Here is a 15374-nt window from a genome sequence, read left to right as displayed (position 1 = left end):
GAGTCATCATCATAGGTGGCCACTGTGCATCCTCTTTGATTGGGGCTTGGTTAAAAGATGGGTGGCTATATAAATATTTTAAATAAAGAAATGAAAGTGTCCACAGAGACTTTAGTCATGAAGTTGTGGCTACCATCTTGACTCTTTTGATCCTACTCTCCCTAATGTCATTGGTGAAAATCAAGCGTTCAATGTTCAAACCAAGGGTTTCAGCCAGAATACCGTATTTTTTGGACTATAAGACGCACCTACCTTTTTTGGTGAGGAAAACAGGAAAAAGAAGCCTGCCTCTGCCTCCCAGCAATTTTTCCTTGTTGCAGCAAACAGCAAACAGCCTGCTTTACTTTCATTTTCGTTTTCAGCATAGCTTGATTAGCACAAGAAAAAAAAAATCTGCTCCCAGCAATTTACCTCCTTGCAGCAAGCAGCAGAGGCCCTTGCAGCAATAAGCAATGGCAATCCCTGCAGAAACAGCTGAGAGTCGGGAACAATCAGCTTGTGCTAATTAGGCTGTGCTGAAGCTGAAATGGGCATTTTCTTCTTGCTGCTTCCTGCAAGGAGGTAAATTGCTGGGAGGAAGAGGCCAAAGGGTGGGGGCCAGTGGGTGGGCGGGGTTATATTTGGTGTATAAGAGGCACCCAAATTTTCACCCTTTTAGGGGGGAAAATGTACATCTTATACTCCAAAAAATACGGTATGTTTTAAGGACACACCCTCTATTTTCCCCCCCTCCCCTCACTGCTATTTTTCTTTTTCCTTCATTAACAGCTCACATTTCAGGCCTGCAGGACAAGCAGGCGAAACTGCCTTCATGAGTTTTTCCAGAATCACACCTCCAATATATCAGCTTTTCCTCTGAGACATTTTATAGTTCGGAAAACTTCAGAGAAGTATTAATCAGATGGTCCTACACTTGGATGTTGTGCCATTGCGAAGAATGGATTTCCTATCAGTTATCTTGCTCTTTAAACTGGATTTTATTGGAAGGAGGCTGCTCTAGAAATCCTTTGCAAGGTGAAAAGAATTCTGCAGAAATTGAAATTATTATAAATTTTACAAACCACAAGTAGAAACTAAATTAGAACAGAGAAAATGAAAAAGAAATAACAGGAAAAAAAACTAAAAATGCAATAAGAAAACAGAAATAGAGAAAAAAAGAAAGCTGTAAACAAAGATGTAATGCTATAAAGCTTCCAAATTCCTACACAGAAGTTATATGTGCAATTGTATTTTAACCTCTCTCTCTAAAGTTAAATCATGACTCTATTCTTTCTATAATCTATCCCAGGGGTCTGCAAACTTGGCTCTTTTAAGACTTGTGGACTTCAACTCCCAGAGTTCCTCAGCCAGTTTTGCTGGGAGTTGAAGTCCACAAGTCTTAAAAGAGCCAAGTTTGCAGACCCCTGATCTATCCCATCCAGAGGTGGGGTTCACATATTTTTACCACTGATTCGCTCCGCGTGCATGCTTGCTTTCTGCAGTGCGCCTTCTGTGCATGCGCCCAGCCTTCCACGCATGCACTTTGCTCGCGTGCATGCCTCCTGTGCATGTGTCCGGCCTTCCACGCATGTGCTTTGCTCACGTGCGCGCCTTCTGCACATGCGCCCGGCCTCCAAAACGTGGCTAAATAGGATGGCATCGCACCGGGGCGGGTGGACAGGCCAACTCGCGATTGCCGCTACCAGTTCACCCGAACTGATCTGAACCGGCTAAATACCACCACTGAATCCATCTAATCACCAGAACCATAAATCACGAGTTCATTTTTTTCATTTTTTATGCAAAAAGTCCATAAGAGAGGTTTCCAATCACCAATAAATGTAATTCTCCTCTCTGTAATCAAAGAAGTCAGATGATCCATCTCAGTCCCTCCAGGGTGGGCAGTGCTGAATCTTTCCATCTTTGTGCATATGATACAGTAATCTCGCCACAGTACTGTAATCATACATTGAAATAATCTTCCGTGGCTTTTTTCTGTTTATCCATCAACCCTATAAGGAAAAATTCTGGCTTCAATTGAATATTAATCTTTAAAATTCTAGCATCAATGTATGTATCTCAATCCACTGTCCAAAGGAAACTTTCAGGCAAAAAAGTAACTTTTTCAGACTGGCAGATATGGATAATGGAAAGTAATCCCATCAGCAACAGGACCATAGTATCGTCTGACAGTAAAAGAAGCCGCCAAACCTTCGCAAGGAACTTGAGAAGACACAAAACCAGAAGCCTCTTTTGCAGAGAAACAAAAAAATACAAGGCAGATTTTTGCACTCATTTCAGCCCCAATTTTTTTTTTTTATTTACATTTATATCCCGCCCTTCTCCGAAGACTCAGGGCGGCTTACAGTGTATAAGGCAATAGTCTCATTCTATTTGTATATTTACAAAGTCAACTTATTGCCCCCCCAACAATCTGGGTCCTCATTTTACCTACCTTATAAAGGATGGAAGGCTGAGTCAACCTTGGGCCGGGCTTGAACCTGCAGTAATTGCAGGCTGCTGTATTCTAATAACAGGCTTCTAACAGCCTGAGCTACCACGGCCCAATTGAATCCAACAGTCCTTGATCAATAAACCAGGATTTATAAGCAACAGTAGCTGAATATCCATAGTCATGGGTGGGCTGCTGGGGGTTTGCAGGGGTTCGGGAGAAGAACCTCTAGCCAAGATTCTGTGCAGTTCAGAAAACCCCCAAATCCCATTCCTGGCTGGCCCTGCCCACCCCACCCCGCCCCTCCCAGGAGTCCCCATGCGGCACGTTTTGAATGCAGGTAAGTGCTGGGCGGGCGCGGATGCTTGGGGAGCCCAAAAAATGGGCCTACTAATGGGCCCATTTCTGGCCTCCAGAGGGCCATTTTCGGAGCCTGGGGAGGCCATTTTCGCCATCCCGGAGGCTCAAGAAAAGCCTCCGGAGCCCGGGGAGAACAAAAATGCCCCCCACCGCTGTTATGTATCTTTAAATATTTTGGCGGGAAACAAGCACGTTGCTGATTGGTTGAAGCCGCCGGTTAAACAGTATATAAGGAGAGGTTTTTCCCCAGCCAGGCTGCTGGGTTCACCCTATATTAAAGAGCTGTTGTCACTACCCTGGTCTCCAGCCTCGTTACTTCCCGAACTTAACACTGGCGACGAAGGTGGGATCTCGAGGCTAAGGAGAACCAGAACCGAGCTGAAGCACGGAAGAACCGAACCCAGCAAACACAGGGCAGAAACGCGGAGATGGCCAGTTACACTCCGCCCGCGCCGTTCGATCCAGCCAGAGAAATGGGGGCATTATGACCCGTTTGAGCTTTCTAAACAACGAACTGCAAGGAGTTCAGACAACCGCATAAAGGGCATACTTCTTGAGCCACTGCGGTCCGAGGTCATCGACATCGCGGAAGCCCTGGCAGAGCCAACGCCGTACAATCGGTATCGTGGCAAACTCTGCAAACCCTGCTAAAAAACCATTTCGCGCCAACGCCGTCCAAATACGTCGGCGTTTTGAATTTGGAGGCGCCGACAGCTGAGAGTCGGGACAATCAGCTTGTGCTAATTAGGCTGTGCTGAAGCTGAAATGGGCATTTTCTGGTCAGCGGACTAAAGGTTAAAGTGAACAAATGCCAGATAGGGTAGAATCGTCGAATTCTTGGGCTACCGAATAGACAAGAAAGGAATTCACCCACTGAGAGCAAGGTCAAGGCAATCAGAAAGGCTCCAGCGCCAAAACAAAACAGAGCTACAGGCATTCCTGGGGCTAGTGAATTTTTACGCGGTTTTTTTAAAAAACAAGGCGACCGTTGCTGAACCGCTGCATAAGCTTCTGGGAAAGAATACTGTTTGGTCTTGGGGAAAGTCAGAAGCTAGGGCTTTCGAAGCAGTAAAAAACCTACTCTCGAGCGATAGCCTGCTGATCCAGTATCATAGCTCATTGCCACTATTACTGGTTTATATGCCTCCCTTACGGGGTGGGGGCTGTGCTCAGCCACAGACTTCCAAACGGCACAGAAGCCCCTATAGCCTTCTACTCCAGAACGATGTCCTCCACAGAGAGGAACTATAGCCAGTTAGATAAGGAAGCGCTAGCAATTGTGTCAGGGGTAAAAAAGTTTCACGAATATGTTTTTGGGAGAGACTTTGAAATTGTTACTGACCACAGACCGCTGTTAGGGATACTGGCTGGCGACCGCCCAACGCCTGTGGCACTTTCGCCACGATTGACTCGATGGACCATTTTCTTAGCCGCTTATTCCTACAAGCTGCAGCATCGACCGGGAAAAGAAGTGGGGCATGCAGACGCGTTAAGCAGATGCCCACTACCAGGGGCGATCGAAGACCCCACTCCGGGGACGCCCATCCTGCTAATCGACTCTTTGGACTCTGGCCCAGTCACATCTAAGGAGGTGGCTCGGGCATCATACCGGGACATTACCTTGAGGACTGTACTTGGTTGGGTACAAAGAGGGTGGCCCGCTGCGCCGGGCGAGCGTTTTAAGGAATTTGTAAAAAGCGTGGGAACTCTCGGCTCAAGGGGTGCCTGCTATGGGGCGATCGGTGGTGATCCCGGAGAAATTGAGGAAAGGTATTGGACCTCCTCCACGAGGGTTACCCAGGGATCGAAGGATGAAGGGGCTAGCAAGAAGCTATGTGTGGTGGCCACTCATGGACTCAGAAATTGCTGAGAGGGTAGGAAATGCCAGGCTTGCCAAGAGTCCAGACCTCTACCCCAACGGCCCCAGTCAGGAATGGGAAAACCCCAAGGGCCCTGGTCAAGAATCCACATTGATTTTGCTGGCCCTTTCCACGGCCAAACCTTCGCAAGGAACTTGAGAAGACACAAAACCAGAAGCCTCTTTTGCAGAGAAACAAAAAAATACAAGGCAGATTTTTGCACTCATTTCAGCCCCAATTTTTTTTTTTTATTTACATTTATATCCCGCCCTTCTCCGAAGACTCAGGGCGGCTTACAATGTATAAGGCAATAGTCTCATTCTATTTGTATATTTACAAAGTCAACTTATTGCCCCCCCAACAATCTGGGTCCTCATTTTACCTACCTTATAAAGGATGGAAGGCTGAGTCAACCTTGGGCCGGGCTTGAACCTGCAGTAATTGCAGGCTGCTGTATTCTAATAACAGGTTTCTAACAGCCTGAGCTGCCACGGCCCAATTGAATCCAACAGTCCTTGATCAATAAACCAGGATTTATAAGCAACAGTAGCTGAATATCCATAGTCATGGGTGGGCTGCTGGGGGTTTGCAGGGGTTCGGGAGAAGAACCTCTAGCCAAGATTCTGTGCAGTTCAGAAAACCCCCAAATCCCATTCCTGGCTGGCCCTGCCCACCCCACCCTGCCCCTCCCAGGAGTCCCCATGCGGCACGTTTTGAATGCAGGTAAGTGCTGGGCGGGCGCAGATGCTTGGGGAGCCCAAAAAATGGGCCTACTAATGGGCCCATTTCTGGCCTCCAGAGGGCCATTTTCGGAGCCTGGGAGGCCATTGCCATCCCGGAGGCTCAAGCCAGGCGACTGGCAAACAAAGATAGATTTCTTTCTGGCTGTTCAGCATAGAACCCCAGCACTGCTACAGGCAGAAGCCCAGCTGAATTATTGATGGGACGGAAGCTCCGGTGCCCACTTGACCGTTTAAATCCCCATTACACACCAGAGGGTTACAAGGGGGAACTGGAAAAAACGAGAGAAATGGAAATAGGCGACCGAGTGTGGGCCCGCAACTATGGGGACGGCCCAAGTTGGCTAGCAGGGCAAATCATAAAAGCAACCGGTCCAAAATCATACTTAGTTGAGTTAAAAGACAACCGAGTATGGAGGCGCCACATAGATCAGATAAGGAAACGAATAGCCGAACAAACCGAGATAATTGAAACAGATCATGACCACTCATTCTTTGAACCCACAGCTGACCATAACCCGGGGGAGGCGCAAGACTTAGCTGAGTTCCCGGAGGTCCAGCGACGCCATCAGGTTCCCGATGGAAACGGCAGGGAAAACTCTGCAAGTAATCCAAGGCGGATGGCCAAGAAAAGAGTCTGCAGTAATCCAGGGCCGGATGGCCTAGAGAAAGAGCTGGGAGGAGCAAACAGCCCTCCGACCAGCTCAACCCACTCCCAAGGACTGAACCGCAGAGGTCCGAAAGAATTAGGAGACGCCCAGGTTATTTGCGTGACTACGTCGAAAAATAACATGTAAATAATATGTAAATAGAGGTAAAGTGTTTTCTGGGAGGGGAGGAGTGTTATGTATCTTTAAATATTTTGGCGGGAAACAAGCACGTTGCTGATTGGTTGAAGCCGCCGGTTAAACAGTATATAAGGAGAGGTTTTTCCCCAGACAGGCTGCTGGGTTCACCCTATATTAAAGAGCTGTTGTCACTACCCTGGTCTCCAGCCTCGTTACTTCCCGAACTTAACAACCGCCATGGTGCAGGAGGCTGATAAGGCCACGCTCTCCATGGCCACGCCCACCCAGCAACCAGGCAGACAACCCCTTGCTAAAATTTTTGAAGCCCACCCCTACCCATAGTCCAATGACGACATGATTGTTTTAGAATATTTCTGTACATTGAAGAATGGCATAAGCGGGGAGAACCTAAGTGGGAAAACAAAAACAAAATTGCAGGGTTGCGAAGGAAATGAAGGACGGGAAGGACAAGTTTCCCTGCCTTGGACTTTATAACTTCAGATAAAATTCAGCCAGTTCTGGTTACAATTGTACAATTCCTCAAAACAGCAGCGTGGCAATATTTCCTGGAAAGAATTGTGCTATTCAACACCAGTTGCAATCTCATAGGCTGCGTCCAGCCATAACACGAAGTGACATTGGGATTTGCTTGGCTTTGGCTAACTGCAATGTGCAGAACCCTCCTTTGTTTAATTGTTGCTGTTCAAGATGGCACCCAATTTTTTTTTGTTTTTGTTTACATTTATACCCCGCCCTTCTCCGAAGACTCAGGGCGGCTTACAATGTATAAGGCAATAGTCTCATTCTATTTGTATATTTTTTTTTTTTACAAAGTCAACTTATTGCCCCCCCAACAATCTGGGTCCTCATTTTACCTACCTTATAAAGGGTGGAAGGCTGAGTCAACCTTGGGCCGGGCTCGAACCTGCAGTAATTGCAGGCTCTGTGTTCTAATAACAGGCTTCTCTACTGCCTGAGCTATCCCGGCCCCAATGGGAATTGAATATGAATAGCTATTACTGGTAGTCCCCGAGTTACGACCGCAATTGAGCCCAGAATTTACATTGCTACATAAGAACTTTGTTGAGTTTTGCTTGGTGGTGAAATTCAAATTTTTTTACTACCTGTTCTGTGGGCGTGGCTTGGTGGGCGTGGTGTGGCTTGGTGGGCGTGGCAGGGGAAGGATACTGCAAAATCTACATTCCCACCGCACTCCACGGGACAGATACTGCAAAATCCCCATTCCCTCCCCATTCCAGGGGAAGGATACTGCAAAATCCCCATTCCCACTCTACTCTGGAGCTGGCCAGAGGTGGTATTTGCTGGTTCTCCAAACTACTCAAAATTTCCACTACCGGTTCTCCAAAACCTGTCAGAACCTGCTGAATAGCACCCCTGGTTTTGCTCCATTTTACGACCTTTCCTGCCACATTTGTTAAGTGAATCATAGCAGTTGTTAAATCGGTAACACAATTGGTAAGTGCATCCGGCTTCCCCATTGACTTGGCTTGTTAGAAGGTCATAAAAGGTGATTGCATGACACAAGGACGTTGCAACTGTCATAAATATGAACCAGTTGTCAAGCATCCGAAGGTAAATCATGTGACCAACAATCGTGTGGAAAATGGTCTTAAGCAGGGGTGAAATGCTCCGGGTTCGGATCTGATTGATCCTGTAGCGATGGCGGTGGGTGGTTCGGAGAATCGGTAGCAAAAATCCCTGCCCCCTCCATGCCCAGCTGAGCCATGCGATCATCAGAGGGTTTTTTTTTGTTTTTACTTTTAAAAGCATTTTTTGTTTGGCCAAAAAAATGCTTTTAAAAGTAAAAAAAAAAGCTCTGCTCAGCTCAGCTGGGATCGTCAGAGCCCTTTAAAAGCAGTTTTTCTATAACCTCTTCGGCCAAAAAGCTGGTAAAAAAATGCTTTTAAAAGTAAAAAAAAAAAAGTTGGCCACACCCACCCAGTCACATTCCCCACCCACCCACCCACCAAGCCACGCGCACAGAACCAGTAGTAACAAATTTTACATTTCACCACTGGTCCTAAGTCACTTTTTTCAATGCCAAAAAACAAACGGTCACTCAATGAACTGTTGTAAGTCGAGGACTACCTGTACTGAAGGAGGGTGGAAGAGAGATTTGCATTTCAGAAGATATGGGCTCTCTTTGTGAGGGACTCATAGGTTGTTCCATCTTTCTTTTCTGTTAATTGGATGTTGTTTTATTCCTTTGGTTTTCAATTTGAGACGCCACCAAGAGCCAGAGTGAAACTGGGTGGCTTTAGAATTTAGGATTGCAAATAAAATCAACTCAGGCACCGTACAGGTAATCCTGGATTTATGACCACAATTGAGCCCCGAATTTCTGTTGCTAGACCGTTTCTAAGTGAATTTTGCCTCTGTTTTACTATCCATCTTGCTGGTTGTTAAATGAATTACTGCACTTACTGCATTTGTCAAGTTAGTAACACGGTTGTTAAGTGAATCTTCTTTCCCCAGTGACTTCATTTGTCAGAAGGTCGCAAAAGATGATCCCATGACCCTGGGATCATCAGTATGAGTCAATTGCCAAGCATCTGAATTTTAATCACGGACCATGGGACAGTGCAATGGTCGTAAGTTTGAAAAATGGTCAAAAGTCACTTTTTTCAGTGCCATTGTAACTTTGAACAGTCACTAAACGAGCTGTTGTAACTCGGGACTACCTGTAGTTTGCAAACAGTATGTGATGTCGTAGCATACTATATCAACCTTCTCTCTTTCAGCCTGTCTTAACTTTCAACATGCGCAGTTAGCTGCAGGGTCATGGAGAGAGAAATAAACACCATTGGAGATTTCAGAGCAATAGCACTAGCACTTAGACTTATATACCGCTTCACAGTGCTTTACAGCCCTCTCTAAGCGGTTTATAGAGTCCGCCTATTGCCCACCAACAATCTGGGTCCTCATTTTACCAACCTCGGAAGGATGGAAGGCTGAGTCAACCCTGAACCGCTCAGAATCAGCGGCTTATTATTATTATTATTATTATTATTATTATTATTATTATTATTATTATTATTATTATTATTATTATATTATAAGCGGCTCATAATAATAATAAGGGGCATGCATAAGAGCATAAGGGGCGTGCATAAGAGCACAAACGTGCCTACCGTTCCTGTCCTATTGTTTCCTTTCATTATATCCAATTAATATAGTTATTACATACTTATGCTCATATATATGCTTATATATTATAGTTATTTTCATGCTTATGCTTATATATACTGTTATGACAAAATAAATAAATAATAATAAAAAAAAAGAATCAAACTCCTGGAGCGAGCAGTGAGTTGCCCTGCACTACTACATTCTAACCACTGCGCCACCACGGCTTATTTAAATGAACATGCCCTTGATTATGATATTCATAATCAGCACCTTACCTAAGAAATGCCATAACTAGTACTGCAAACATCCAGAAGGTGGCTGTCTTGAACTAAGAAATCTTAATTATCTTCCCGTGTCATAGAATCAATATACAAGAAGTATACAGTCATTTTAATTCAGGGCTACTTTAAGATACTAATAGGTTCCTCTATTTTTAGAAGATTAAAAATGTGTTCTTTGGCCCCACTGCTAAAGAAACGGCGTGCTACAGATAGCCCTCGATTTATGTTCATTTAATGACCGTTCAAACTTACAACAGCACTGAAAAAGAGACTTATGCAGTGGTGAAATCCAACTTTTTTTACTACCGGTTCTGTGGGTGTGGCTTGGTGGGCGTGGTGTGGCTTGGTAGGTGAGACCTGGTGGGCATGGCAGAGGAAGGATACTGCAAAATCTCCATTCCCTCCCCACTCCTGGGGGAAGGATATTGTAAAATCTCCATTCCTACCTCACTCCTGGGGGAAGGATACTGCAAAATCCCCATTCCCCCCCACTCTGGGGGAAGGATACTGCAAAAATCCCCATTCCCTCCCCACTCCTGGGGGAAGGATACTGCAAAATCCCCATTCCCTCCCCAGTCTGGGGGAAGGATACTGCAAAATCCCCATTCCCTCTCCACTCCTAGGGGAAGGATATTGCAAAATCTCCATTCCCACCCCACTCTGGGACCAGCCAGTGGTGGTATTTGCCAGTTCTCCAAACTGCTCGAAATTTCCGCTACCGGTTCTCCAGAACCTGTCAAAACCTGCTGGATTTCACCCCTGGATTTATGACCATTTTTCACATGTATGACCATTGCAGCATCCCCATGGTCAGGTGATCAGAGTTCAAACGCTTGGAAACTGACTCATATTTATGACATTTGCAGTGTCCCGCGGGGGGGGGGGTCATGCCATCCCCTCTTGCAACCTTCTGAGGAGCAAAGTCAATGGGGAAGCCAGATTCACTTAACAACCGTGTTACTAACTTAACCACTGCAGTGATTCACTTAAAAAGTGTGGCAAGGAAGATCGTAATATGAGGCAAAACTCACTTCACAAATGTCCCACTTAGCAACAGAGATTTTGGGTTCAATTGTGGTTGTTAAGTCGAGGATGACCTGCAGTTGCCTTCCACCATTCAGTCTTAACATAACATAACATAACAACAGAGTTGGAAGGGACCTTGGAGGCCTTCCAGTCCAACCCCCTGCCTAGGCAGGAACCCTACACCATCTCAGTCAGATGGTTATCCAACATTTTCTTAAAAATTTCCAGTGTTGGAGCATTCACAACACTTCATCCAGACAACACCAACAGGGAAGGAAGACCTATGTCCTTTCACAGACACTGCTCAGTTCAGTTTCCAACGATCGTTCACCTTTGGCCAGGTTGACAGAAGCTGCCGGGATCAACATCCGGAAGATCGCAGATTCTGCCTGCTTGCAGAATGACAGGAAATTGTCCTCTTTTGAACTCTGACTACCTCACCATGGCTTTTTATTCTTTCACAGGAGGCCCATCTTGGCAAGCGGTGGCATCTGGCTGAACCTGTATGGGCTCAGAAGCAAAATACCATCAAGTTTGGTTAATATTAACAGTAACAGAGTTGTTAATGCATGGAATACACTACCTGACTCTGTGGTCTCTTCCCAAAATCCCCAAAGCTTCAACCAAAAACTGTCTACTGTTGACCTCACCCCATTCCTAAGAAGTCTGTAAGGGGCGTGCATAAGAGCACAAGCATGCCTACCGTTCCTGTCCTATTGTTTTCCTTCGTTATATCCAATTAATATAGTTATTACATACTCATATTCATATATATGCTTATGTGTTGTATAGTTGTTTCATGCTTATGCTTATATATACTGTGTGACAAAATGAATAAATAAATAAAATAAAAAAATAAATATTCAGAGACAACTTGGGAATCCTAGGGCTAGAAGGTGAAGAAGGAAAAAAAAAGCCAATGCGATCCTAGGCCGCATTAATAGAGGGATAGAATCACGATCACATGAAGTGTTAATACCACTTTATAATGCCTTGGTAAGAACACACTTAGAATATTTCATCCAGTTTTGGTTGCAACAATATAAAAAGGAGGTTGAGACTCTAGAAAGAGTACAGAGAGAAGCAACAAAGATGATTAAGGGAGTGGAACAGGGATGAAATGCTCCCGGTTCAGACCGGATTGGCTGATCCAGTAGCGATGGCAGCGGGTGGTTCAGAGGACCGGTAGCAAAAATTCCTGGGCCCCCCGCCCATGCCCACCCAATGCCCGGTCACCCACTTACCCACTTGCCGTTTCTTTTAAAAAATGCTTTTAAAAGGTTAAAAAGGGGCTCTGATGATCCCAGCTAAGCCACACGATCGTCAGAGCCTTTTTTTTTTACTTTTAAAAGCATTTTTTTTACAACCTATTCAGCCGAATAGGTTGTAAAAAAATGCTTTCAAAAGAAAAAAAATTGCGCGCCACAGCTGATCACACACCCTTCGTGTGATGTTCTACATACCCCATGCCTCCTTTTGGCATGCACTGTGCACATGCAGACACCTTGCATTTGGTGTGTGGTGTGCACTGCGCATGCGCAGCCAGCAAACCAGTATTAAACCAGTTCACATTTCACCACTGGACTGGAGGATAAAATATATGAAGAACAGTTGCCAGAATTGGGTATCTCTAATTTAATGAAAAAAAGGACTGGGGCGACATGGTAGCAGTGTTCCACTATCTAAGGGCTGCCATAAAGAAGAGGGGTCAACCTATTCTCCAAAGCAGCTGAAGGTAGGACAAGAAGCAATGGGTGGAAACTAATCAGGGAGAGAAGCAACCTAGAAATAAAGATAAATTTCCTGACAGTGAGAACAATGTAATCCGTGGAACGGATTGCCTTCAGAAGTTGGGGTTGCTCCATCACTGGAGGTTTTTAAGAAGAGATGGGATAGTCATTTGTCTGAAATAATATAGGGTTTTCTCTTGAGCAGGGTGTTGGATTAGAATTCTGTTATATGCAGAACAAACAGTGAACAACCATTTCTGAATCACGATGAAGGAAACTTCATAACCCAACTATGAGTCAAAAGCTGAATTAGAAGGAAGCTAACTTCTAAAAGGGAGTTCGACACAGGCCCATGCTTTGTGGAAGCACCATTTCCCTGCTTCCATATTGTTAGTAAACATCTTATATTTACCAGCAGAGATATCATCTGCATGCATGATATAATAAAAGCTAGGAATATATTTTAAACTGAGCTATTGCATCACATAAATCTGTGATGTATTAAATGTATTATTAACATGTATTAAATCTTATAAATCAAATATCTGAGGTCTCCTAACATATTAAGCCCGAATTAAGTCAAAGTTTGGTTTAGTACACACCCAATCAGTATCTTAATTAAAGGATATGGTTAAGAAAATGTTGAACAATGCCAACTTTCATGGAAATACTGGAAGAACTGTTCCTCTAGGTTGCAATGGGGCTACGGTGCCTTCCAGAATTCCCAGCCAATGTAGTTATTGCCCATGGAATAGCTGGAAGGTCTGGGAATCAAGAATAGGAGTGTATAGTCTACCATGTCTCTTGGTTCTTACTACCTCCAGTTTCAAATTACTAGAACCTTTTGAACTGTTAAGATTCTACTGCAATTTGGCAAAATTTATATGGACAAATCAGCTAGCTTTAAGCCAGTAGCCAAGCTATTTTAAGAGAATGACATTACTGTTAGTAAGTGAAATGGCAGAAATGGAACACATGGAAAATACTTAAATACTTAAATACTAAGTGTTTTGATAAAGAAACACCTCATGAATGGGATGCATTCATAATTTTTAAGGATAAAAATTAGCTATCTTTTGATCTGAAGATTTTTTCACATGGTTTTTTTTTGACACTACTACTGAACATGGCTTTTGAATTGAGAGCTGAAATCACATAATATTCAAAGTCATAAGTGATAAAGATTTATAAACTATAGAAGCTGAGTTCATCCTACACATGAAACCAAATCAAAATATGAATGATAAATACAATGTGTGAACTTGATCACAGTTAAATTTCTATTATAGGAATTTACACATCACAATCAATCAAATATCAAAATAGAGATTCGTTAAAATTCCTATTGGGTCTTTGCTTCTATTTTTTTTTTTAATCATGATTGCTTTATAAATCACATTAAAAACTCATTGGACTTTAGTTTCACATCACAGATTTATGAAACCTGCCTAGAAGGTGAGGTCTCAACTATCACTGTTTATATTCTCCTGAGTCAACATACACTGAATTGACTTGTGATGACTGCTACTTGTTTGTGGCAAAAAGGCAGGCAAAACATGCGAGTGTTGTGTAATTTACCTGTGAGTAGAATTCAGAAACAATGACACATTCAGTATTGGCAGTTGCCGTTCTTGTGCATTTATGTTTCATTTGTACTGTAGGATTGACTTTTGTTTGTTTTTAGATATTGTGGACAACTGGCTCAGGTGAGTCAGATCAGCTCACCTGCTGCTATATCTGTATCCAGGTGTGCAGTGGCATATTCTTCAAACTCCTGCCATGTGGAATCCCAGGACTGTAGCTGGATTGGGAAGTCCAGAAAGGACTCCAGAAGGACAAAGCTTTTCCTAATTTTTGCTAAGAAAAGCACTGACACCCATGAGGTCATGAAGAATCAGACTTGACTCAAAGTAGATTTTATCTTGTAGATTATGAAGTTCAAAAACTTCCCAGAAAGATAGGGGCAAACCACTTCCATACTAGTGGCAAGTAAATGTAGGATTGTCTATAGAGTCATCAGAAATGTAGATCAATTCAACCTTTTTTTTTTTAGCACTACTGCTTCGTTCTATTTCCTTATTGGAATAGAATAGAATAGAATAGAAATAGAATAGAATAGAATAGAATAGAAATAGAATAGAATAGAATAGAATAGAATAGAATAGAATAGAATAGAATAGAATAGAATAGAATAGGAGTAGAGTAGTCAGCTTTGGAAGCCATACTAGGCCGAAGGCTTCCACATGCTACCACATTCTCCTTTGTGGGAAAGGAGGGGAGGAGGGTGGTAAGGGATGCGGGGGTGATAGAGGGAGCCCCTCGTGGCTCCCGCATAACACCCATCCTGCGCAGGCTGCACTGGCTACCTGTGGCCTTCCGGGTGCGCTTCAAGGTTTTGGTGACCACCTTTAAAGCGCTCCATGGCATAGGGCCGGGTTATCTACGGGACCGCCTACTGCGACCAGATACCTCTCACCGACCCGTGCGCTCTCACAGAGAGGGACTCCTCAGGGTGCCGTCAGCTAGGCAGTGTCGTTTGGCGACGCCCAGGGGAAGGGCCTTCTCTGTGGGGGCTCCCACCCTCTGGAACGAACTCCCCCCAGGACTCCGTCAACTTCCTGACCTTCGAACCTTCCGTCGCGAGCTCAAGACACATTTATTCATCTGTGCAGGACTGGCTTAGATTTTTAAATTTAGAGGGGTTTTAAATTGATTTTAATATTTATATTTAATATTTATATCTCTATTTTTAATAATTCGGGCGTTAGAATAAGTTTTTTAAGGATTATTTTAATTTGTATATTGATATTGATGTTTTATATGCCTGTGAACCGCCCTGAGTCCTTTGGGAGATAGGGCGGTATATAAATTCGAATAATAAATAAATAAATAAATAAATAAGGGATGATTAGATATAACAACATTTTTTCTGCCGGTCAAGGTCAGGCTGAGTTCACATCTGGAGGAGTGGTTGGAGTGATGCTTCCATGGTTGAGGATGTGACTGGCA

General features: G+C 44.0%; 1 protein-coding gene across 1 annotated transcript in view; it reads right to left on the bottom strand.

The window, feature by feature from the left end:
• PHACTR4 (phosphatase and actin regulator 4) overlaps nucleotides 1-14015 on the bottom strand; it is a 130406-nt gene extending 116391 nt beyond the window's left edge. Inside the window, exons 1-2 of the mRNA XM_058195918.1 lie at nucleotides 13944-14015; nucleotides 12910-12920 (exon numbers count right to left, since the gene is read on the bottom strand). Coding sequence (XP_058051901.1) covers nucleotides 12910-12920; nucleotides 13944-14015 — 83 coding nt within the window. The remainder of the gene's footprint in view (nucleotides 1-12909; nucleotides 12921-13943) is intronic.
• Nucleotides 14016-15374: the final 1359 nt, after the last annotated feature.

Source organism: Ahaetulla prasina, chromosome 10, assembly GCF_028640845.1.
Source record: "Ahaetulla prasina isolate Xishuangbanna chromosome 10, ASM2864084v1, whole genome shotgun sequence".
In the NCBI taxonomy this organism is placed as follows: domain Eukaryota; kingdom Metazoa; phylum Chordata; class Lepidosauria; order Squamata; family Colubridae; genus Ahaetulla; species Ahaetulla prasina.
This window is presented reverse-complemented; position numbering and strand designations above follow the sequence as displayed.